Here is a 27,419-nt window from a genome sequence, read left to right as displayed (position 1 = left end):
TTTTTAATTGCTGTGTCAAATACATTTTTCAGTTGTTCAGTTTAAGCAATTAATTTAATTTAACTTAAAAGTGTGATTCAGGAATACCTGAAGCATAAAACTACGTTAATTTAAATCCCGAACGAGCATACCTTTTTTTCTTTTGCAGCAATGGGCAGAATAATATGATATCGATTTTTACGGTCATTTATTTATTTATTTATTTATTTATTGTGTTTGACATTCATGACGATGAATATTGAAACAGAAAATACCATTCCGCAAATGTCATATTTTTTCATCATAATAAAAAAATCATTAGGCGAATCAATCTTTGAACTCCGAAAAATATTCTATTGACATTTCCAATATTTATTAGCATTATGTGCAAATATATATGATACAAACATATCTCTTCACATGTGTATAGAACTATATTTTCCTCTTTTATTTCTTATTTAAAAGATATTATATTAGACGTACATTTATTTTTTCAAATTTAATAATACAAAAAAAATAATATTAATTATTTTACATACATTTATTTATTTATTTTTACTTTTTAGTGACATGGTTGAACAATTATTTTTTAAAAAACTGTAAAATAAAATATTTGTAGCATCTACGCTACATTTTAATTCCAAAGAATTAGTAATGTAAAGCATATAATTAAAACGTTGTTACATTTGTAAACTTGTAATATATTTATACTAATGCTAAAAAACGAGGTTAAATAATGCTCTTCACGTGCATTAAGTATAAAATACATTACACAGTATCTTATATAATACCTACCTACCAAATACCATACATATTTACTATTACATAAACTACCATAATATACCTACCATTATAGCTAATATTATATTATGTTTGCTATTCGATTTCTCTCAGTATCTCATCTCTCTTCTTCGTCATTATAACCATTCTGGGAATATTATTATTGCCAACATATTTGAGTACTTGGTGTACCCATATTGTATACTTGTTATTACAATATTAATGATCCTGGCATTGAGGTCGATTTGGTATGACTTTATTTGGATATATCTAAGTTCCTTTAATTACATAGGAAAATCGCATATATAAATTACTATAATAGTTTAATAATTAATTGAATTTTTATTACTGTACCTTAGAACTAAAAATGTTGGTTTCTACTCAAAATTAAAAAAATTTTAACCTCGCTTAATTCAGGGTTATGTAACTTATGGTAGGTAGGTAGTACTCATGGAAGGTGCTTGGTAATCGTACTAGAATTTGTTTGTTTCTGTGTATTAAATAAGGTATATGTACGTTTATAAATGAAATCAATATAAATATATTTATGTTTTGTCACAGATGTTATTAATACTTCATAAAAAATATATAGTGGTAAAAAGTTTCAAATCCCTACGTATAATATTTTCGAAAATATAATTTGAATAATACTTTGTAGTAATTTGAACTTGAAATATCTAAAAATATTATTGTACATTTTAAACTGATTTTCAAAAAATAAGACTAGTATTAAATAAAAAATCCTTAACCCTAACATTTTTACAATAATAAATATATAACTAAAAAAAAAAAAAAAATTTTTTCAAAATGTTAATTCATTTAAATGACTATAAAAGAATAATATAACTATGTATTTTTGATAGTTTTTGATCAAAATGATGATTATGAAAGTTTACAAGAAACCGTTTTGTATATTTTAGAGTTTATTTCATTCAAAATATGTATAATATATTATGTATATATTTATTTGATTGTTAATCGTTTATGTTGTTAACTTTTATTAGTTCGAACCGAGAATGCGTATAATTCCAAACCTTTTGGACGAAGTGCTCAACGGCACTCAGTCTTCGTCGTCCGCAGAAAAGGACGACGAGTTCTACAGTGCGTCCAGCACCGAGGAACAACCTAGAGATGACCCAAAGGCCGTTTTCACCGTCCAGGATACCGCGCCCGAAGAGTATGAGGATAGTGGAATGCCCCTGATGCAGTACACTACGTTGCCGAGTAGCTTTCATCATCATCACCACAACAACAACAACTACAACAACAACAACGACAACAAAGCGAATAACAACTACGGGAAAGACGGTGGTGCCGTGGAGGAGAATACTATCGCGGAAGTCGAGGACTTCCGACCAGCTGATAAAGACAGAAATGCAGACGACGACGCGGACAACACGCTAGAATGGCGTAACATCATGAAGCGGCAAGCTCTGCTCGAGAACCTTCACCGAAACACCATCATAGCGAACAAAAGGTAAGTCTGGGACCAGGAGATTTATAAATCAATATATTAAATATTCTTAATTTAATAATATGACTTATGATCTTAGTCGTATAACTATAAATCTATTATAAACATGCTTCTTATTTTGTAACATTATTAGCTTTTGGTTTAAATAAAATAATTTAATAATATTTTTTTTTCTCTTCGATATTAAACAATTAAATTTGAATAATTTGAATAAATTAACTTAATATACAAATAAATTAAAAATAATGAAACAGTTTATCAAGAACTAAAGAAAATAATGTTATTCATATAAAGTTGTAAATAATTTTACCCTAGTCTGGAATTTGTAATACTCGTAGTTTAAATCGCATGCCTGTATTTACCAGTAATGCTCTAGGGTTTTATATATAGCTCAAAATGAATTGCATTTGAAAAATATTTAAATATTTGACTACGTTTCGTACCCTAAGTAATGTGAGCTCATGAAATTCTAATATAATGTACACTTAGTTTGAGATAAAGTGAGGAAATAAACACTATCAGTACCCACCAAAGGTTAACGATTGTAATATACTTAGTAGCAAGCTAGTACCGACAATAAATACTCGAAGTACCTACACGTTTAATGTCTAGAGATTATTTCGCTGAAAAGTATATTCCGCTATATAATGGCTAACGCTAATAAATTATGTAACCAATGTATGTAAAAATGTTGAAGCAGTAAAATAAAAACTATAAAAAATATAGGTAGCCTATTTATAGTGGTTTAACTTTAATGTGATTCAGAGGTGCTACTAACTGATTATCTTCTCTCTCGTGTCTTCATGTAAATTCGTATGTTTTTTTCCTCATATTTATGACATTCATTTAATTTACTTATAATGTTACTGTTAGCATATAAAAAAGTTAATATTTACTTAATAGTTTTACCATTAAAAAAAATATATAGTATATACATATATAGGTATAACCAACAGTGTTATTTTAAAATAAATTGAAACCTTTAGGAAACACAAATTTTCAATTTTTTAGTATATTATATTTAGATACTTAATCAATTTTCTATTTATCAAATGTAAATAAATTTATGTGATCAATTGTGGAATTTATGTTTTCACAACTTTTCTATATTATTGTCATTAGTATGTATTATGACTGGGAATTAAAAAATAAAAATTATGTAACAAAAAAAATGAAACTTTTTGGTATCTCTAATAATGTATTATTATTATTAAAAAATAATAAAATCTTTTCAAATACAAAATCAAATACTTTCATATTTAATAACAAAAATAAACACAAAATTATACTTTGTACTTTTCCATCATGAACTATTTCTTAGAAGTACTTGTTCATATTAATAAATAAACCTCAAAATCAGGACATAAGATCAGTAATAGGTATATTATATAGCATGCCATAGATTTTATGTTTTTCCTAGAAAGGAGAAACTTAAGGTTTTTTTCTTTGGAACTAGGCATTGAATTAAAAATATCTTATATAATTAAATGAAGACATAATATGAAGGTTAATACAGACATTACAAACTATTAAAGTAAATGCATATTGTAAACCAGCTTTATACATCAACTCTGTCCAAGGAAAAACTAAGATATACTAAAATAAATAGTGAAGTTTATTTCCATTTAAGTATTTATTCACCTCAGTTCGAGCAACTTGATGTCGGTTAAGTTAGGTATCTTGTGTGGATCCAACTAAAATATGAACATGACCCAACCTAACCTGTGCTTGGCGTATTATTTTTGCCTGTACAAGATATATTGGTCAGTTAAACTAAATTAAATAATATTGTCTAATTTTTTCTCTGTGTGATCAATAGAAATTAAAAATAAACAAGAAAAAACCATTTTCATTTTTCAAAAGTAAAATTCATCTGTAAGTTAGGTAATATACTCTAAAAGTTAAAGAGTTAAATTTCGGTCCAAAAATAGTAACCTATGTTATTCATTGCTAAGTTCTCTATCTGCCTGTGAAAATTTCATCAAAATCGATACAGCCATTTGAAAAATAACCCTGACAGACACTTCAATTGTATTTATATGTATAATGTATAGGTATGGATTATAAATTACGAAAAGTAATACTTTCACTTCGCTTTTATAAAACGTTCTTCCTGAAAAATATAAAACGCTAGGTACGTAGGAATAATCTTATAAATAAATGATTAATGTTTCGAGTCAAAACCAATTTTTTAACAAAAAAGTATTTTCTTATTTTTTGTTAAATAAAACATCTTAAACTATATTACTTACCATTATTGTTACCTACAATACATGCGTAGGTTTTTGGCTACATTAGTTATTTACCTTTTGATTTTGATTTATTATTCCGAAATACTTATGAAAAAAAAAATAATAATTAATAATATTAAAATTCGTATTTTAACTCATATTTTCAAAATGTGATTAAATAAAAATAATTTAGAACTTGAGAATTAGAAATTGGGGTACACTTTTTAGTGTAAAGATTTGTGATTATTCAATGCATGGCGAAATTAAATCTGATTATTAAAAATTCAAGTGTATTGAATAGTACGAAAAGTGCATGTACACGTTAAATTCATATTATAGTTTATAATGACTTGATACTTTTGAAGTAGCTAATATAATAGTATATTATGTTATGGTTATTTAATGAAATTTGTTTTCCATAGTTTATTAAAATTTTCAATTATATTTAAAATGTAATAATAAAAATTGTCCAAATAACTACTTGTTATTATTTTTTTAATACTTTAAAAAATTCAAAGCAGTACAGATATTGATTATATAACTAATTTATGTATTCAGATTAAAACTGCTTTCGAGAAGATATGCTAAAAGTCGATTCGAAGAAGATAGGACTCGAACAGAAATAGGTCGAAACTCGTCAGGTTTTGCCGCTGAACAGATGACCATTGACAGTGAAGATTCTTTTCAAGTAGACAATGGATCACCACCAATTCCTTCGTCGCCAACTGGTGTTCCTGGATCACCTACTTGCGATGATGAATCTTCACCTACAAAGTCAAAACAACATTTTACGTTTCCCACAGTCAACGAAACAGATGAACCTAACGAAACAACTAAAAGGTATGGAAAATAAGTATTTTGAAATGTTTATAGTATGCTAATAATTTTAATAGACATTTTATAATATTTTTATCTAGGTGTTATTTAAAAATATCTTTTAATATTATAAAAAATAATTATATTTTTACTACTATTATATTTAATACTTACCGTTAAATGTTTCCTCTTATTGTTCTCATAGTTTTAAAATTCCCTTATCTTAAAAATTAAACAACTCAAAGTTATAAATTTTAATCACATATTATATTCAAATTAAAATATTTGTTTCATCCTCAAAAATATAACAGTTCCACGTGAATTGTATGAAGGGTATTTATTATTTAGTTAATATAATATTATGCTTTATAGTTAAATCAAAATTCCCTAACTCCCTTAAAATATCTTTGTATAAAAATATTTCCAACAATAAAACTGTATAATAATTATATTTAACCCTTATACTCCAAAATTAATCAGTTATATGTATAGTACTTAGTCTTTCACAAGTGAATAGTGAATTAGCTGCATATACGTATTCAACGAACATGGAAAACTTTTTTTTTATTATAAACATTGTTATATGGTTACATCTAAATTCGTTTATGCTTTTTTTTTTTCTTTAATTTAATGTTTCATTTTACAAAGTTTTGAATCCCTGAATAATCATTAACAATAATGTTAAATTATTAAATTATTCAACAACATTTTACTGACTTTGTATATATTTCAATGATATTAAGTGTTACCTGTTAAACTTGTTATTTCACAAAATTTAGATACATTATTATTATTTACACTTGACGTATTTTAATCATTTAAGTTCATTTAAGTCATTATTATTTATAAACGAATTTATTTAAAAATTAGTCGACAAGATTACTTACGACATAGACTACCTACATACTTTGAGTGTTTACTATTTAATACCTACGTATTTAAGTCGTTTGTATTTATTCTAATTAATACTCATAATTAGTATGAACATTACACATAAGACATTTGTGTAGGTATAGCAGAGAAACACATCAGTGAATATTTCATAAGAGAGATTAGTAATTAATATATAGTATGCACTTTTGACTGTAAATTGTAATGATATAATATTACATATTGGTAACATTATTAACGTCATTAACGTACAATATAATATATTACGGACGTCTTGTAGCAATTTCGATAACAAGCCATATAGAATGTAATTTGTGAAACTCGATTAATTTTGAAAACATCAGGATTAAAAATAATTCACTTTGTAGTCCTTGATTATAATATATATTATAATCAGGTTGTTTGTTTAATAATAAATAGACATTTCGCATGTTCAATTTGCTAATCCGTTCATCAATTTATCATTATTTACTTATTGGCGTTCTCGTTAAGTTTTAAAGTAATTGTCGCTTTTGGGTAATTAATTTGAAAATCCATTATTTATCTTATTTTGAAGCAGCTTAGTTTATACTGGTCACAATCAATATTTACAAAATTTAATTTAAAATAATGTCAATCATTTTATTAACATCTATAAATTTAAAAAATAATATGTGTATACAACCAAATATTGTTCAACATTATTTTATAAATAATTGATAAAAATACCATCCTCAATAATTATTTTTGGCGCCTTTTCAATACTTTTATCGAATAATGTTTACTGTGAATGTTTACTCAGTCCATAAGTTAGACATAATATATTGAATTTGACTTAAGCAAACAAATTAAAACAATATACCCAACTATAGTTATGTCTTAAGTTATAAAATTATAATTATAAAAATACATTTTATCTTTACATCATATATATTATTTTTGAAATTAAAATATCAATATGTACCTACATTATAGTAATTATTATTACGTATCTTATCACTTTTAGTCAAATCAGAATAATATTTTTTAAATAATACTCATATTCTTGGTGAAAAAGTTTGTAAGATAATACAATATAATTTAATTTTTGTTATTTACCTACATTTAAGCTTATAAAACATATCAATAAAAAACACAGTGTTTGTACCTATAGAATTTAAAATTATAAGTCATAGTCAATATAATTTTATTTTAGATATCAACATCAATTATTTGGATTAAAGTAATCAGTACAGTATTACCAAGAATTCATTTTCCTTACGATTATTATTTATGGAAGGTGTTTTGTGTATGATCTAAAATACACTAAAAGAATCTCATTGTATTAACATCATAGATTAAGATAATAATTAATGTTAATACATATTGATAATAAATGTATTTAAGTTAGCATGCATCACAAGCATCACATGTATGTTTCTTAATATTTTTATAAGTATCGGACGCGCGTAGTAATTTGTTAAAAGTGATATTATACAACGTGTAAATTAATTTTATAAAGTTACATAGGTATACGAGACCTACAGTACAAATGTTGTTCGTGGATATCACTAGATTAATTAATGTTGTACAATTACGATATGTCAAAATTAATGGTTACTAATGATAGTATAATACACTATGTACGCGTTTAAAAGATTTTGCTATCCATTAATAACAGTATTAAAATCAAATTACTAAATTACGTGTATTGGTATAGAAATGTATTATATATTTTCAATTGTTATTAAACAAAAACGAATTTATTTTGTTTAAATAATTACACCAAAAGATAAATTAATTGTTATCAATTTTTTTTTTGCTTCATTAAAATATAGGGTAAAATTGATTCGCTTGTATGATATAGCAAACTAATAACCAAACAATAATAATTACAATACACCATTTTTTTTTTTTTTTAAGAGAAATAACATATGGTTTATCATATTTGTACATACAAATTTAGGTCACAGTCTTAATGATTTCTGTAACATAAAAATAAAAGTTTTGAGAACAATTTTAATTTTCAAAATCAGATTTTTACTCAATATTTATAATATTAAAACGTGGCTAAAAAAAATAATTAAATATCATGTAATTGAATCCAACACCATTATTTGTTAATAATGTTACATTCGATAACAATGATATTTGAATCGCAAATGTAACAATTTTGTTTTGTTTTTTTTTTTTTTGAATAATCGTGTTATCGCAAATAGATGTTAATTATAAAAATCATCATTGAACAAAAATATATCATGATGATGATGATGATGAACGTATTATTATTCAATACAACAGCAGCTGTCGTTTAAATGCGTCAGACGTCACGTCAATACACACACGCGGTGAGGTATACGTCTGGTTTTTCTTCTTTTATTTTTTGGATTTCATCCGACCAGGTCATATACTCATATGTGGAGTCATGTTGGCTTTGGACCACTCGTGTGCTTGTTATAGATGTTCCCCCACTAGACAATTTTTTTCCACTTTACAAATTGCATCCGTATAATAACACAGCCATGTACCACGGCGTCGTGGATCACTGTAATACGTGTGGCTCGTATCACTAGCACTAAAGGGGATTTAAAGTTATTAGAAACGATAAACACGATATCACCTATATTGTACTATACTATACTATTATACTATTACGATTTACGAATGATCGCCACGGTACTTTGCGCGGTTTCCAGGAGACCGTCGACGGTTTACAGCCGGACGCCAAACTGGAACAACAAGGAGCGGAAGGGTTCTGCGGTGCTGCTGGACGCGTTGGTCATCAACAAGAGCCAATCGGCAGCGGTGGTCATGTCGGATACGGGACAAGTGGCCACAATCGTCGTTCAACAGCCATCGCTCTCTGCCAACTCGCCCGAACAGGGGCACGAAGGATGCCAGACAGCGCCCGTCGAACTTCCGATCGATTTCAATCGGTGGCCTGACTTCGCCAACAGCATAAGTTCGCAACAATATCACGACTTTCAGATGAAGTGAGTGGCGTAAATACACTATTTAAGCATGCAATATTTCAAATTAGGTCTTGCGTTCTGGTATATTGGACTTTTGATAGTCGATAAAACGAAACTATAACGTGTAATTGTGTCCGTAAATAAATGATTATTTAAGATGAAGGTTTATATCAATTTTCCTATATAATATACATGACACTAAAAATTCTTGAATACTTAATAATATAATATCGAATACCAACTCGCATACTTCAAGGTGGTATTCCGTGTAATAAGATGGGTTCTATTTACCTGGAAGGCTGGAAATATTATTGTGAATGCAATTATTTAAAATCGCTCGTTATGACTGAGACTTATGGGAACAAGTTGACATTTTAATTCAGAAAATTTCGATACTTTTAATAATAAATTATTGTATATTTTTATAGCTATTTTATAATGCTAATTATTATTGACTGTAATTATTAATATATAATTATAAATAAAATAAAAATAATTTTTCTTATAATATTTGTAAATAAATATGCAAAAAATCGTCCATATCCATAAATGGATTAAGGTTAAGAGGTCAGTAAATACACTTGTACTTTAAAAGACAAACATAAATATGACACTAGATTATAAGTTATTAAAGACACCCAGAGTTCTAATTCATTCACTTGACTATCTTCGTGTCTTAGAACCATCTAGCATTTTATTGAGGAACAATAAAAAAGTGTTGGAAATTGATATCGACCGACTGTGCCGTGTTTCATGTCGTCGAAACAGTGTGTGTGAATAATAAATCATAAAAAATAGGTATAATATAATAATAAAAGATGACTGTTTGTTTTTTTTTTAAGGAATTCCCTTTTTTCAATACACATTCTTTTAAGAAAAATGTATGTGGAAACGAATTTTCTCACTGTAATTTATGTAGTTAAAGGTATATCACTTTATATACTATTCATAAAATATATAATTTATTCATTATGATTTTCAAACATTAAATATCTATCACATTTTTTTCTTTTATACCAGCACTAATAATATTCAAATAAACAACACAATATTTGACTTCTTCGAGGCTTTGATGCATTTACTAAATTTACAATTTTAAAGTAAACAAATAACTACCATCTCCTCCCATGAATCCTCTCACATCAGAAAAAATCTGTCTACTCAAGCCACAAATTTCTTAACTTACTTATAACTTTTACAAATAATTACATTTAAAAAAGAAAAAAACAAATATGAATAAAAATAATTTACAGATGAATTATCATAGACAATAACATATCCTAATCGAATTCAGTGAAAATAATTTTAATTAGTTAAAATCGTTGTAAATTAAAAGATTAATTGGTAATTCTAAGATATAATGATAAATAATGTATAAATATATACATTTTTACTAAACTTTTAATAAAAAAGTGTAAGATTATAGAATTTAATAATTGATAATATAAATCACTTAGGTGAATTTAGAACTTTACAATATAATTTTTTAACCTAAATCTTATCTTTCAAATAGTTATGTATCTGCAGATTACAATATTTTTTTATATTTAATGAATGTGACTGAGTTCAGAGTTTAGATACTAAAGAAAACCTTTTGACCATTTTACTGAATTGTTCTTTCATTTTCACTTTTTATTTTCGTTTAAGACTGTAAAATTTATTGTTGTTCATTAAAGTGTGTAAGTTTTATTGGTTTTAAAATCTCATTCTGTGATGTATTAAATTGCAAGACTTCATTTCATCAAAAACTTTTATTCGTATTATTTTATTGTATATCTTATTTTTACAAAACTGTTTACATTCTTTTTTCTTATAAATAAATAATATATACTTGTGACACCTAATATTAAAGTTAAATAGGCAATCAAACCATATTTCATAATATTATGAACTGTATATTAATGTATATGTCTGCGAAACTGTAAAACTATATTCCAATTAAATCACGATAAATTTAATCTTATAATATATTGCAAGATAGAAAAATGTTGATTTGAACATATTATTATAATTATATATTATTTGTGAATATTGTTATTTTTTATTTATTAATTTTACTGTTAACTAATTTATTAAAACTCAAATAAGTTTTAATACTGATAATTATTTTTCTGTAATAATGTAAAATAATATGTTTAATATTCGTAAGATAATAATTATAAGTTATAAAAGTATATTTAATACTTTAATACACGATTTTTAAAGATATACATTTGATAACAAATAATAAGATATAGAATAATAATTATGTTTAATCCGTCAATTATTTTACCATAAAGTTAGATATATATATAAAAAACAGTTTCAACAATAATTTTTAAAAAGATGTTTACTAACTTTACATTTCTTTAAAAAAAATGCTCACTTTTAGACTTTCTCTGAAATTAACCCAAGAAGTTTGAAAACTTTAAAATTATTTTTCCACCAACACTTTATTATACATATATAAGCTTATGGTAAGTTAATTACAAATCAAAATTAAAAAAAAACATAATAATCTAATAGTTTTTTAACTGATGTTTATTTAAGGTGCTATCAATTTAAATGTTAGATACAATAGATCCACTGGTGAGGTGTATTTCTATAAATTATTCCAAAATCAATTAAATAACATTGAAACACACTTATTATTCAATAATACATATCATATTATTCAAAAATCTTAAGGACTGAATGTTATAACTCTGCTTAATAATATTTTTGAAAAATGGTATTATGCTGTTTATTGTGACTATCTAAAATACAAATTTGAATGTCATATTACGTAAAATATTTTTTTTAATCTACGAAATATATGATTTAAGTTTGAGCTTTTTCTTTATAATAATAATAAAAAAAGAGGTATTTACAGAAAAAAAAAGTATATAAAATTAACGAATCTCAGTAACTACTACTACTACAAAAATCAAATTAAATTATATTTGTTTAAAAAAAAAATAATAATAATTACTATACTTACAATAGTATTATAAGCAAAAAAATATGTAAACTATTTATTATATATTTCCAAAATATACAAAGGGGTCAGTTTTTCACTTTAAATATAATTTTATTTTTATAAAAATTATTATTGACGAAATACACAAACTTCTCGGGAAGTTGACCTACGTTTATGTTTTTAGAAAAACATCGGCTTTGTCATGAACTGTAGTTTTTATAATGTAATTTTTTTTTTCCATCACACTAAACTGTCCATTCATTTAACCTTTTGCGAAGAAAAAAGAGAATCATTAATCAAGCTTTTTTTATGGCCACCGCCCCTAAAAGGACGAAAGACTCGCTTTACCCTGATGTAAAATGAAGGGATCGCGCATAACCTATATTTACAAGTTTCCATGTCAAATTTAATAATAGCATCATTTTACATATGTGCATCTACTTATTCTACTTTTCATTTTTTTTTTTTTTTATACAGCATGCATTTTACGATGTAACTTTACAAAATTGAAACTGCGGCTAAGAGCAATGAACTGTTTGGTTTTAATGATATATCATGTGCTGCGTAATGATTTACGACTTGGCAAAAAATACGAAATGCCTATAACATTTTTAATGGCAGAATTAGTAAATTTCTTCGTAAACACGGGTTTAAAAGACTCATATAATTTATTTATTATAATATAAAACCAATATACTTTATTGACTAATTATATAAGACACTAAAATATTTGTTAAGAGACTTTCACATAATATTGTTAATATTCTTCCAGAAATGACATCTTAAATGTCATGTATTATATCATCAGTTAGGTATTTTATAGCATACTAATTATGTATGTAAAGTTTTTGACATTGTCTGTATTTAAATATTATGCAATCTTAATTATTAGCATTTACTTATTTATTAACTATCTCAAATTTTCTTGATTTATATGACAATTGACATAACATGTATTATTATGTATTATTAATGGTACTAACGAATTTTGAATTATTTGTATGATTTATTATACATATTATAGTAGGTACATAATAGGGTAAATAATATATATTTGAATACATCAATATATTTACCAGTAACGTAAGTATCATAGGTTATACTATAAAATATTATAAAATATGTCAATTATATTATTATAATTTATATTAATGTTATTTAATAGAAAAACATGATGTTATATTTAAAGATATTTGTCATTTATTTTTAGTTCATCGAAGACAAATAATCTTTATGAACTCGTCTAGGGAATCACGTTTCCATGGTTTTATTTCTGGAAAACCTCGCGTAATACACCATTTTATATAGTATAATTTTGACTTTTTTTAGAAAAATATTTTTATATAAATAACTCGCATAAAAAAACATTTATACGTATAGAACTTATTCAGAGATAATGAAATATTACAATATTAACTAAGCACAATGCTTACATAACTATTCAGCACATTCTTATAATAAATTCTAGAATTTTAAATAAATATAACTCAATTATAATTACTAAAAATAGATTTGTATCTTATTTTATGTTATGTTTTATTGTTTAAAAGTTTAATTGTATGAAATCAACCTTAAAAATTAAACAAATAAACAGATATAAATTATATTGATTTATCAATTTCTTTTCTTCAATTTATAGGAAGGTTTTCGTGGGTTATAGCATAAAACAATATGTACAGTATTATTATACTTAATAAAATATATGAACGTCATTAGTTTTAAAAAAGTAAAGAACTAATACATCGTTTTTTTTTATTGTTTGACTACAGTTTTGAACAGATGACTAAGTGAAAAACTAAAAAATATACATATATAGGTATAATGTATGAAAAAAATGTACATGCCAGTGTATAATAAATCCTATACCACTATAATTCAAATAATTAGCAAATATATAACAATTATTATATTTTAGTTGCTTAAATTAATGTAAAAAAAAAAAAAAAATGAGTTCTACCTTTTAACATAACTTATACCTATATTATTTTGAATTTCATATTATAATTTTATTGGGATAACATATTTTACATATTCTAAAAGAATTACAAAAAAAAGAAAAAACATTTTAGTGTATAATCCTATTTTTCTGTAGATAATTTGATTTTATACTGCACTATCCCATCTGATTTCATTTCTAAATTTCACATTTTTTAAAAGATTACTCTTAAAAATAATTTCAGAAAATAAGATCCGCGTATAATAAAATACGACGTCATTTTAAAACTGTTATTATTGTCAACTTCACTTAAAATATTATAGTACATTTATTAAGTTTAAGTTAAATTTAATTTAAATAAAAGATTATTACTAAGCATTATTAAATAAAGTTTAATATCCGTATTTGAGGTGGTTAGTTGTTAACAGTATGATTTTGAGACGAATATGAATTGAATTATATAAATGTATCATTCTATGGAATATCTTTACCTTCTCATAAAACAATAAAAATGGATAGCGTAATGGAAAATCATTTCAGAATCGAGTTTACAATGAAGACTGTGGTGAGTTCTTGAAAACAACACTGTTATTTCCTCATTTGAAATTATTGGTATGATAAAACAGTAAAAGCCTCTCTTTTTCACAATTACGTTCATCGGGTCGGTTGCAAATTCGTTTTATGATTCATAAAACGGCCTTTGTAAAATCCTATATAGAATCATTTTTCTTATTATTGAGTTTTACGCTGTTAATAGTGTACATTTCAATTTTCGTTTGTTTGCTATAACATAATTGGTTTTACGTTTATAATTTTGTTATTTTTCTCAGAATCAGAATAGTAGGATTATACTCATCATTATTAGTGTATTAAAACAATAAAATAAAATAAAAAGTTACAAGCGCTTTTGATAAACATGAATTCACAAATATTATATAATATTTCTAATTTATAGTTATTAAATTAAACATTTTTATATTTTTAACTTGATTTGAAAAAGAATTGTTTTTTTGCATTTGAAGTATATTTACTTGTTTATATAAAATATGATAGTTAACCTTATTCTTTAATAGTAAGCACAGTATTTTATTCTCAAAAAAGCATATAATTTTAAATATTATGATGTAAAAGTATTGCGTGTGGGGGGGAGGAAATATCTAAAATATAAATTCTATTCAATCATCATTATAATTTTCTAATCCATGACATAATGTCATAATGATATTATGGCATATTGAAAGGAAGTCTAAACATAGTTTTTATTATCATATTTTTATTGTTATTATTGGGATATAAGTATAATCATTATGTTTGATTCAATATAGGTACCTTAAATCGAATTGTATTTATTTGAAGTTAACATATACTATTATATAATGTGCATTTTATAATACTATATCAGTTGATTTATTTTAATTGCTTTATGTGGAATACAATAGTTTTGTGTTTTTTACAAGATATACGCTCTTTTAAAATAAGACATCAAAATGACATTTTATAACAACGTCCACCCGAATATATTATTAAAAACGTCAATTTCTGCGAAAAATATAAATAAATAAATACCCATTTTCGAATAAATGACGAACACCTTTGACAGCTTTATAAATATTATTGGAAAACTTTGCTGAGACATTTTCATTTATTATTATTTTACGTGCGCACATTATTGGGTGTACTCGTCAACATACAAAGAGCCAAAATATTCATGGTGACAGAGATTTTATAGCAAAATAGGGTAAGGTGAATGAACACGGTAACGCCTACCTTTCTTCAATCTGCAGGCGTTAAGTTAATGGGTACAGTATATTAAATTGATGAGGCTTTGTAAATGAACTGAAACCTATTAACTCAGCCTTGGATAACTAACGTATGTAAAATATATTAACCATTAACAACACCGAAGTACATAGACAAAGGTATATTGATATTATATTGTTTTGTTAATTTTCGGAATAAAAGAAATAAAATTATACATTCGATTCTAGTATGGTGTCAGTGATACTATAAAAATAAATGTATTTTATAAATAATAAATATTGGATTTTAAATTAAGAAAATATAATAAACACCTTCGTCATAAAATACAATAAGTATATTAAATTAACAATTTAAAGTCAAGAATAACTTGAATCCTCTCATTGGGATCTCTTCGGGCGTTTGTAATATAAATTAGAAATTTTACATAACAGTCTAAAAATAAGCAATCAAACATATTGAAAATCAATAAAGTATGATACTATCATTCTTTTTATTAATGACTCTTCAATACCTTTAGATGTCTCTCTATAGTGTACATATTTGTACTCTACAGATGTGCCTAGTGTCCATAGATGATTTATTGTTATATACAAACGAGATTGTACATTTGTGAGACTATACGATGCTTTTTCTCGCAACAAAATATTCGTTGCACAAAATCATTCAAAGTTTATCGTATTGGATACTTCACTGTGTATAATAAAACGGCTGAAAACAAATTTCATTGGTTATTCAATATTTTTGGGGTTTTTCTTCCCTACTTGGTCTTTTCACGACTGCTCGACATTCCCACGGGATTGTGTTGTCAATATGAAAGAACGACAGGGTCATTTTAAAATTTCTAAAGCTATAATCGAAACCAATATAAATCTAGTATACTCACGCCTTAAAATAGTTGGTTGAGATGAATGAAACAAAATAGTTTTCTAACGCATGTAGTTATGTTTGGCGAAAAATTGAGTTATCAAACGTAGAATAAAATAATACCCAATATAGAATTTATTATAAACTACTAAGATAGATAAGAATATACTAGAGTGCGGACTCACTCACGTTCGTTGTTACGAAAAACAAACTAACTCGAACTTCCATTAGAATAAAATTTAAAGACCGCCCATTTAATTTAACATTACTTTGAGATAAATGGTCGTATTGCATTAACTTTGGAACCAACATATTTGTTTTAACGTAAACTTAAAAATATATAAGAACCAAAAATAAAAATGTAAATCATCTGAAAATAATTTATTAACTCATAAATTAGTATATCAATTCCATATAATTTCCTGCCATACAGAAGTGGAAGTAACTGTTTCGTTTTTACATTCTAGTCCGCTCTCCAGAATATCCTTACATATTATCTCAGTGTTAAAAACACTCAATGCAATGCTATAATACGAATAATGTAATATAAAATAATATGGACTATAGAGTTCAATATATATATTGAAATATCAGTTTAACCCTTGAAAAATACCATGACGTTTATTTACTGAATTTACCTTTCATCATTACTGTTAGTTTAAATTTCATATTTTGAAATAGTGAATATCTGAGTAAATATGAATAATGGCATTATATTATTATTTATGATTTACTCGTACCTTTTTTTATATTTACGAAATTAATGTTCTAAAAAACATAAAGTATACTTAAAATTATATGTATATTGTATATTATATATAATTTTGAAAACACGGGGTGATTAAATAAGAATATATTATTATAGTAAAAACACGGTTTTGGCAACACAACTGTTAAAAACATGACGTATGGTATTGTGTATAATAAATCAAATTGATATTAATCATCTGTTGACAGATTTTTAATGAACAACAAAATTTTAAATTTATGTAATGAATTACTGCAATAGTCTATTGTTATTACTTATCATCTACATTTAAATTATTTATATAGATATGAATAATTGAAATATCATAGAACCCATTTTTAGATTTTTACAGCAATTTAATAAAGCCTAATGGTTTTTCAATGATGATTCGTATATTTTATTTCTAGGAAACCACATTTTAGAATATTAGTACTTTAAATGTATTCTGTGGTATGTATAAAATTGATCGGAAATTAAATTTAAACTGTATTTCGTGTATATCAAAATTGCCAACTTCCATTACTATTTATGAGAAAAGCACAAAATTGAAAAAAAAACTGAATGTACTATAAAACAAAATGGTGTATTACATTTAGCTACAATCAGTATATTTTTAAAATGTGAGCTTAAAACAATTCGAGTTTAAAACGAATCCTCATACAAAATAACTAAAATAATAACGTTTTATAAATCGAAAATTTTGTGAGATATACACAACGTAGATCTACCACCAATTGATAACAACTGAACATAAAACATTTAAAAATCTATTTTAATGTTCACTCTAAAATTTTAGTGTTACACATACATTTTATTCAAAAAACATTAAATAATTTCCGTACATTTTCAAATAGGAAATGGTCAACTATTAGTGTTTATACATAGGATACTTATACTTATAGATATTTATGAATTGAATTTAAGTTAGCTTGCAAAAATTATATAAATTGTACATTGTTATGCATTATAATCATTATATTATATAACCATATATTTACAATAACTATATAAATGATTAACTAGTTCATTAAGCTTATTTTATTAATGTGCTTTAAATTATAAAAAAATAATAAAAATCGTTTAAGAAGAAATCGTAATTTTAGGTTTGAATATTCATACCTACCATACTACTTATAAAAATTAATATAACATTTTATACTCACTTTTTAGTAAAAAAAAATATGAGAAATATTGCCTTAAATATTCCTTTCTTAGTTAAATTAAAAAACGAAAGTATGAGTGGTTTGTTGTTTCTTGAGTACATAGCTATAGTTCCATTGATTCTAATTCAATCCCATAAACTTAAAGCGTTTTAATTGTGTTTCGTAGGTATGGAAGTCCTCATCACAGTCGGTCACAAAGTGTTCGAACACCTGGAAGTAAAAGTACAGTACAATTGCAATTGGGACCCAATGGCATACCCAAAAACCGTTCAAACCAACTAACCTTGCCACAACAAAGGTCTAGAGTTGCTAGTATGCCAAATACTGGTGTTGAAGAAGAATATTATCGAATCCGTCAGTTTTCAATCTCTGGTAAAGGAATTATCAACCGAGGGGATTCACTAAAAAGTCGAAGATCAAAATCTAACAACAGTGTTGCATCCAGTAATTCCAGGTAAGTTAAATTCAATTTTAAGTATACTTATAATTGTAGATATGGGTACATTAAATAAGCATATAGAGACTTGAAGATTAAACTAATAATGGATTTGAAGTCATAAAAGCCATTACGATTCTTTTTTTTTTGTTGATTTTATCAAAAAAAAAATTATTTTATTTTATGACAAATGTTACCAATTGGTAAATTAAAATTAATTTTCTAAGTTATTAATATTGTTTTCACACAGTTGTCCTTCTAAATTTGGAAAAGAATTTCTGCGTAAAATAAGAATTTTTGTAATTCGTAAATAAAGCTTTGCATTTTGTGACAATTTTGCAATATCCATGTATAACCTAACCATTAAGCAATATTTTCCTATTAAAAGAAATATCTTTAATCGCCTCTGATAAAGTATGATCATTATGTAATTGTCACATGTCTTTGTAAATTATCATTATAAACGTTAATATATTTACTTCTTGAAAAGGTCAATAATAAAATTGTATGCTTTCCCGAGATCGGTATAAATGGTAAGAATGTTCTATAATTTTAATTTACTTTAGATATTATAGTAGACTGCCAATTCATATATTATAGAACTTGATTTCTTCTAACTCTTAATTTATTATACTTGCCTTTTCAAATCATTACTTCTTTTTATCAATTTTATCTTTCTTCCATGTTTCCCAAGGCCCAAAATATATGATGTAAACCAAACTTAGCCTACATCCCCATATAGTTTTTTCCAAAAATTCTTTTTAGTTATTCAAGTTTTTATATAAAATTAAAATAGCTTTTCTCAATTATTTAAATATAATATATATTTTATAAGTAAATTTTAAACACAGTTAGAAATATAGATATTCCTTGTAACAATATTTACATTTTTGCAGGCCAATTAAAAATATAAATACTATAAGTATTGTGTAGGCGTATAAAAAAAAAAGCGTATGATTTAAATTTATCGTTTGAAATATCAAACGGTATGAATATCAAAAAAAGTATTTATCCATGTCCGATTATCGACATTATATATAATTTTTATTGAGCAATTAAAGAATAATTTATGCATGGTATGCACAGATTATGGTATGCAAAGATTATGCACAACAAACTAATTATAATATAGTTTCACTTAAATATTATTGGTAATGGATAACTTTATATTAAAAGGAGTGGCGTTAAATTTTAAATATGTATTATATTTTTATAGCGAAGTTCGCATTTTTAAAAAATTTCCTTTTTCATGTTTAAATTTCAATATATTATGTGAATAATTACAAGTTTCAAAAATTTAACTACAATTCAGTAAAAATATATTTCACCATAAAAAATTTTGATTAATTTGTAGAACTATTACAAAATATACGTACACCCTAATAAAACTTTAATAATAACTTATGATATGGTCAAAAGCCATCTGGTTGTAACTTTATATAGTCATTTGATAACACAAAAACCATTGGTCCTATCCTTTGTATATTAGTGCTCCAGCAGAATGTTTATTGCGATTTTATTTTGATTAAGATGCTTTATAATATAGTGACGTTTGTTTTTATTACACTACAACTGCGTAACCACATTGTAGCTTAATCACTATAACTCAAAATCTTTGACTGTGATGTTATGCGATTAAAATGTTTTTATTATTATTATTCGATTAATTGTGTCAATAAACTGAATATTTTTAGTTTTTACAATGTTACATACGATACACAATAAAAAACTGTGTTTATCAGTTGTCTAATTAGTCTTTGTAGTCTTTCAAGAAGATAACATAAGATAGGGGAGGTTTTAATCTTGAAATGCAAATTTTACCTGTTTAGGTTTATTTTCAATTGAAGAAGTTCTTTGGTTTTATTCAGTCTAGTTTTATTAATTAATCTGTCAATGCAGCTGTCTATACTGTTTCGTTGGTAGGTTAGATTTGGTTAAAAGCTCAGTCTTATTATTGACATTTATCACAGAAGAAAACATTCATCTGACGGATTTAATCGTGATTAAATAAGAGAAACTGACTTTTATACGTTTATTGTTAATTTGGGGTTTTCAGGTTAATTTTTCGTTTAGATTTACGTATTCCTGAGTATTTCACTAAGTATATAATCTTGTTTGAAATTTTAATGTCGTTTGTTTTATTATGATAAACATATTTTAATATCTAATTTACATGTCTGACACAATTTATTAATGTATAAAATTACAGGATTGATTACCTGTCGTAATTATTGAGGCCGTACAATAATTTAAATTTTCGATAATCATTTTAAAAATAACTATAACTTTTGATAAGTAATCAAGAAATTTCAGTTTCACTAAATAAAGCTAAGACAAATTCGAAAATTTAGTTAAATTGATTTGTAATTTGCATTAGGTACCTATGAGCTACAAATATGTATAATAATACTATGGGTATTCGAATGTACCTCTATCATTATGAAATTTTATTTTTATTAATTATTTCATATAAACAAAAACAAGTTACAAATATTTTTCTGATATAGTTTGGTTTTATCTGTGTCAATTTATTATAATTGTTACATTTGTTTTCCAAAATATAAAATTAACTGATAAATTAATACACACCTAAACTCTACAACTTTTGAATAAATAAAGAACATTTAAATATTTTAAAGATTTGCTTTTATCTAAAAAAATTTAAAATCTTCACGTATAAAAACATTAAAAATATTGATACTTAAAGTAAACGAAGTTGCTCTATCTTTTTAAATTTAATTAATGTTAAATAATATGTAACATGGTAGTTATAATATACAATTTTTTTATCTTGCAGTATTTTTAAAAGAATTTTGAAAATTTATATCATTTTAGAATTTTCCTCATAAATATATAGCTTTGGCAGGTGTTGAGTGGCAAATACCTTCTCTTTTTCAACTTTTTCTCATTTCTACGATATAATTGAAACTACAATACAATTAAATTGATTTAATTACCGTTTGTATAATATGCTTTAAGACTTAACTCTTAAGACAGGTGTAATTTAGAGCTATTCATTACAATTCTCTCTGTAACTGGGTAATAGTTATAAATTTTAATTTTTCATTGTCATCGCAGTTGGTATCAACCAAGACCAAATTTAATACAATAGTTCTTAAGATATATACTTCGTTTTTAATGTTATTTGATTATCTAGTACCTACTTCAAGCTATTAAAAATCTTATTAATTACATATTATATTATATCATATAAAGACCATATCCATGTAGGTGCATTTACAATATGTTATAAAATAAGAACTTAAAACTCATAAATGTATACCTTAAACATATTATGGATGTATTATATTATTTAACTTCAGTTAACATAAAATAATACAGTATTTGAGTATACTTAGTCCAACAGCAGAGATCTTTTTTAATGAATACAGAAAAATATTTCAATCAATAGTAAAATTTTACTGGATATATTTAAAACGAAATATAGCTGATTGTTAAAGCCGATGAATTTTGACACTTTTAAACACATCATATAATATATGAATAATAAACATAATAATTAAGAATACTAAAGTTAATAATTTAATATATAAGTTGATACGAAAAGTTTCATGTATAGACCCTTAAGGATAATGATTTGTTAACTTATTTTCCTCGCTGTACAAAATTATTTGCTACTTTAAGTTATAGAACACTTTCAATAAACATTTTGTGCTTCTCAATAATAAATTATTTTATATTAAAAACAAACATAGATAAAACTAATATTGAAATATTTACAATAAATATTAAATAATTGTTAAGCTTGTAATATTATTTAAATGTTTTTTCAATTATATTTATTTATTTATTTATTTTTGATAAAAAATAACACTAAGTTATAAATATTATACAAAATAAGAATATTAATTTAATGGTCTTAACAGTTATGAAATTGGCTTGATCAAATAAGCCACTCGACTCGAAAATATATACATTTACTTTTTATAACAAATTTTATACAAACAAAAAAAATACATTAATATAAAAACCAAATAAATGCAATACATTTTTACAAAATAATCATGTTTTAAAAACGTATCCCAGATATTACTATAAAGCTAAAAAAATCCAATTAGCAAATTAATTAAAAAAACATGAAAGGCAATCATTTTAAATTCAATTTTTTATACCAAAAAGTAATGCCATTAATCTGAACAATGTTATAAAATTACCTATTAATCTATTCAAAACTAAATATTTTGATTTTAGATTTATCATATTTCCAAAAAACTTTTCGTTAATTTATATACCTAGGTGTATATAACCTAACAATTAATAACAAAACATAAACTTTTCAAAATACATTTCAGTAATTTGTCCCACATGGCCACATTTAATAAATACATGTCTCGTAGAACTACATACAACTATTCAGTATATTTTATAAAATCATACTTTAAATTATAATTCGTATTGGTGCAATGTTTTCATACATAAAGATAATATATAACTGGATAAAAGCAAGGTAATAAGCACATGCACATGTACAGTGATGTATCTAAATTAATCATAGGAAAAACCTTTCTGTTTTACAATAATATTTCATTTTGAACCTAAGTTTAATACTAATTAACACATTAACATAAAAAATAAAAATGTGCATAAACAAACAATTTATGTATATATATATATATATATGTATATGTGTATAAAATAAAATTATTATAAATCTTTATATTATCTTTTAATTTAAATTTAGAATTTGTACAATCTTTAAAAAATATATTTTTTTTTACAATAAAAGGTTAGGTTACAATAAATAATGTTTAAAGGTTAATGTAATACATAATATTTATATATTATATAAACAAATATTTTATTTCTATATATACTTACTGTTGTGTTCTAAAAAAATCGATTTAATTTTTTTATCATCTAATATATTTTTGATGTGTTATTAAAAATAAATCTAAGCTATAAACTATTTTGATGGTAATATTATAATACATAATAAATAAGTTACAAAGTTTTTCATCAAATTATTTGCGATAGCGTTTAAAATGAAAATGAAATATACGATTTTACATAATAAAATATTGTCAAAAGACTTATTAATAGCACACGAGTATTCAGAATTCAGAATTAGAAAAACATTATTTATCATTTCAAAATTTCAATTTCAATTATTACATTTACCTGACATCTAATAACCGAAGTAAGTTTTTATTATATAGTACTAGGATAAAGATTCAAATTGCCTAATTCTTTTAAAAAGTTATCAAACTATTATTTTTTACTTTTTTCTATTTTTTTTTCTTATAGCTATTTTAGTGAAAAGTAATTACTCTGAAAAGTTGCAACCATCGTAAAAAGATATTCTTTTACGAAGAGATAATCTGATATAACCAATTGTATTAAATTCGGATATGACACTACCACAGGCTACATTTGGACATGCATTACTATCTAGACGTTTATTTGCACACAACAGTCACAAACTAAATAAAGTATATCGAAATTGAACGAACCTACTACATATATATATACATTTTAAAACAACTGACCACTCATTTTTATTAAATTCACCATGTAATTTCACATTTTGACGAATTGTTATAGTTATTTCTGTCACACAATCATATTATTACTAAACAACTGAGTCTTTTATATTTTATCCAGCAGTCGTTTTCTCTGTAAACGTACGCGTTATTGAAAACATTTTACTTTTAATTAGTTTGAAGTGCTTAATAATTACAACATACATTACATATTTCACGATTATTTATCGTTATTATTTTTTAAACTTTTATTTTTTTTTTTTTTTAAATAACAATATTATATAGCCGTTTAAACATTTTTAATGTCACATTTCACATTTCGAATTTATAACGATAAAAGTATTATAATATTAAAAATATCCAATCGATCGTTTTCGTGGAAAACTTAATTTCTTCGCCCTCGTAAACCACGTATAGAAAATATTATAATAGTGATCGATGTTTCAGCACCGAACACTTGACGACTTCCAACTACACGGTAATCGGCGTTGGCTGTGGCGGTGCTGGTGGCGGCGGCGGCTCCTACCCCGGATCGGCGAGAACCAGTGCCGGCACATCGTTGGCCTCTTCCAGAGAGTCCAGTTGCGCCAGTTGTCCAGGCATCACCCAACCGTTTCGCATAGCCATGTTGGGAGCCACGGGCGTTGGCAAGACGTCGCTGGTGTGTCAGTTCATGACATCTGAATCGCTGCATATTTACGACGCTTCCATAGGTAAGTGGTGCATTCTCATCGGTTGTAATCCGTCTGTACTCTACGAACAGGTGGGTTACGGGTCTAGAGGGGTTATGGGTACTCGGCTTAAAACCGTCACCGACAGCGGCGGTGGGGAACGTCGTGTTAAAATCGACCATTCATTTGGTCAGTATACCGTAATATTATTACGTATACCACCGTGGTACAATTGAGAGAATGAACAATTTTTATTATTATTATTCAATATTATTCATACGGTTAATAAGAAAAAAATAGTAAATAATATTATACCGTAGATTTTTTATGTCTATAAAACTTATTACGATAGTTTTTTCACCTAGCGTAAAGGTAATCGGACTACAAGTTTTATACACGATCAATTTAATAATAATTGACGGTGGTGTATAAACAACCGCCTGATAATGATACTTAAAAAGCTCATTTTGTCCATGAAAATTCTTATCGTTTTCCTTTGACAAACGACTGGCACAAAGTAATGATTGAATTATTTAAATATTACCTGTAACAGTATTATTACGCTCGGTATAGTCACAAGTAAATTTATAAGATATCGTTTGTTATTTAAATATTAATAAATCTTCACTTCGATACCTACTTAAAGGTTAAAACACTGATATAAGTACTTCTATACAATTATATTAACTAAACTCCTTTCGTAATTATTTATTATTATCAGACATCAATCAAATTTATTAAACAAAAATTTAAATACATATTTATTCGTGAAATATTCAATGCATGGTGTATTAAATAAAAATATGATAAAAAAAAAATTCTTTTAATTTTAATTAGTACAGTATTATAATAAAACTCTGAATATTTAGCTACAATATCGACAACAACACATATTGACCGACGTATAAATATATTTTAACAGTGGTAAACGGTATTTTTAATGTAATTTAATACTACCTATTCCATATTATGGCAGATATGGCATTATAACATTACGATTAAAAACGTCTTATCGATAGTAATATGCCAAGCATAAAATAAAATTGTTTGACATTTGACTAGTTCATTTATTGAGTACTACTATTTCAATTAGTAGTTCTATTATGTATTTTATTCTTTATTCCTGCACATATTGAATATATTATAAATATTATTATATACTAAATATCGAGTTTGGTATTCGACAAAGTTAAAAATGATTGGTTTTTCAGTTATATGATATTAAAACATATAAACTTATTTTCAGTTAAAATGTCAACACCTGCTATTTTGAAGTAACTTTTTAAACTATGATACAAAATAAATAAACAAACAATTTCACTGCGTGTATTACCGAATTTCAGTATCTCTAAAATAGTAAATTATAAAATGTTATATAAAAATCTTGAATAACTTAAAACTGTATAATTTATAATTATTAAAAATGTACAATTTTTAAATATTATTTTAAAAATAATAGAATAATAAATAAATTACTTTTTTAAATAATTTAAAGCGAAAATATAAGAGGATAGTTTCGTTTGATAAAAAATTAAATTATATTGTTCATTATATTTTAATATAGCGTAAGATTCACATAAAAAACGTCAACTTAAGTTATTCTAATAATCATTTTTTAGGTTATGTTAAGACTTAGGAGAAACAATAAAGTATGATTAAAAATGGCATATGGTTTTTTATTCATTAACAAATTGTATTTAGTCAGTACTATGAGGGATCAAACATAAAAATACACTGAACTTCATTTTCAAATAAATCTTAAAACAAAAATTATACATAGAAAAATGGCAATATTTAATATATTAATATTTTTTGGTATTTTTTTTCTAAGTAAAAATTTTTGAAAATTTAACAGTGTTATTTAGATGATTTTCAATTTTGCTTTATTAATTCCCAACAAAAGTTAAAAAAAGACATATAATACACTTTTAGAATCTATAACCAATTGATATACAAAAACTAAATCATCTTATAGATTACCTACATTATATACAATTAAGTAATTACAATACACAAAATACAATTATATATAAACGTGATACAAGAAAAAAAAATAATAATAAATTTAAAAAAGGGTGAGTAAAGTATCTAAAATATTATATTGTAATATTATAAAGTGAACAATTATTTAAATTAAATTTTAATAATGTTGACAGTAACAATGAATATTGATACGTTTCCAATTCTTGAAATCTTTAACCTACCATAAAATACAAAAAAAATAAAAGATTAAAAATTAAATTAAAAAAAATATATATATCTAAGACTAATAAACCATTGTCCATTACTAGTAAATGAAA

At 24.7% G+C, this 27,419-nt stretch overlaps 1 protein-coding gene across 1 annotated transcript in view; it reads left to right on the top strand.

Moving 5' to 3' along the window:
• The window catches only part of LOC114122742 (serine/threonine-protein kinase pakA-like), a 195,790-nt gene that overhangs the window by 139,058 nt on the left and 29,313 nt on the right, over positions 1-27,419 (top strand). The window contains exons 4-8 of the mRNA XM_050202349.1: positions 1,764-2,236; positions 5,023-5,304; positions 8,826-9,122; positions 18,678-18,965; positions 24,896-25,161. Of these exons, the coding sequence (XP_050058306.1) occupies positions 1,764-2,236; positions 5,023-5,304; positions 8,826-9,122; positions 18,678-18,965; positions 24,896-25,161 (1,606 nt within the window). The remainder of the gene's footprint in view (positions 1-1,763; positions 2,237-5,022; positions 5,305-8,825; positions 9,123-18,677; positions 18,966-24,895; positions 25,162-27,419) is intronic.

This window comes from Aphis gossypii, chromosome 2, assembly GCF_020184175.1.
Source record: "Aphis gossypii isolate Hap1 chromosome 2, ASM2018417v2, whole genome shotgun sequence".
In the NCBI taxonomy this organism is placed as follows: Eukaryota; Metazoa; Arthropoda; class Insecta; order Hemiptera; family Aphididae; genus Aphis; species Aphis gossypii.
Note: the sequence above shows the minus strand (reverse complement) of the source record. Positions and strands in the feature narration are given on the sequence as shown.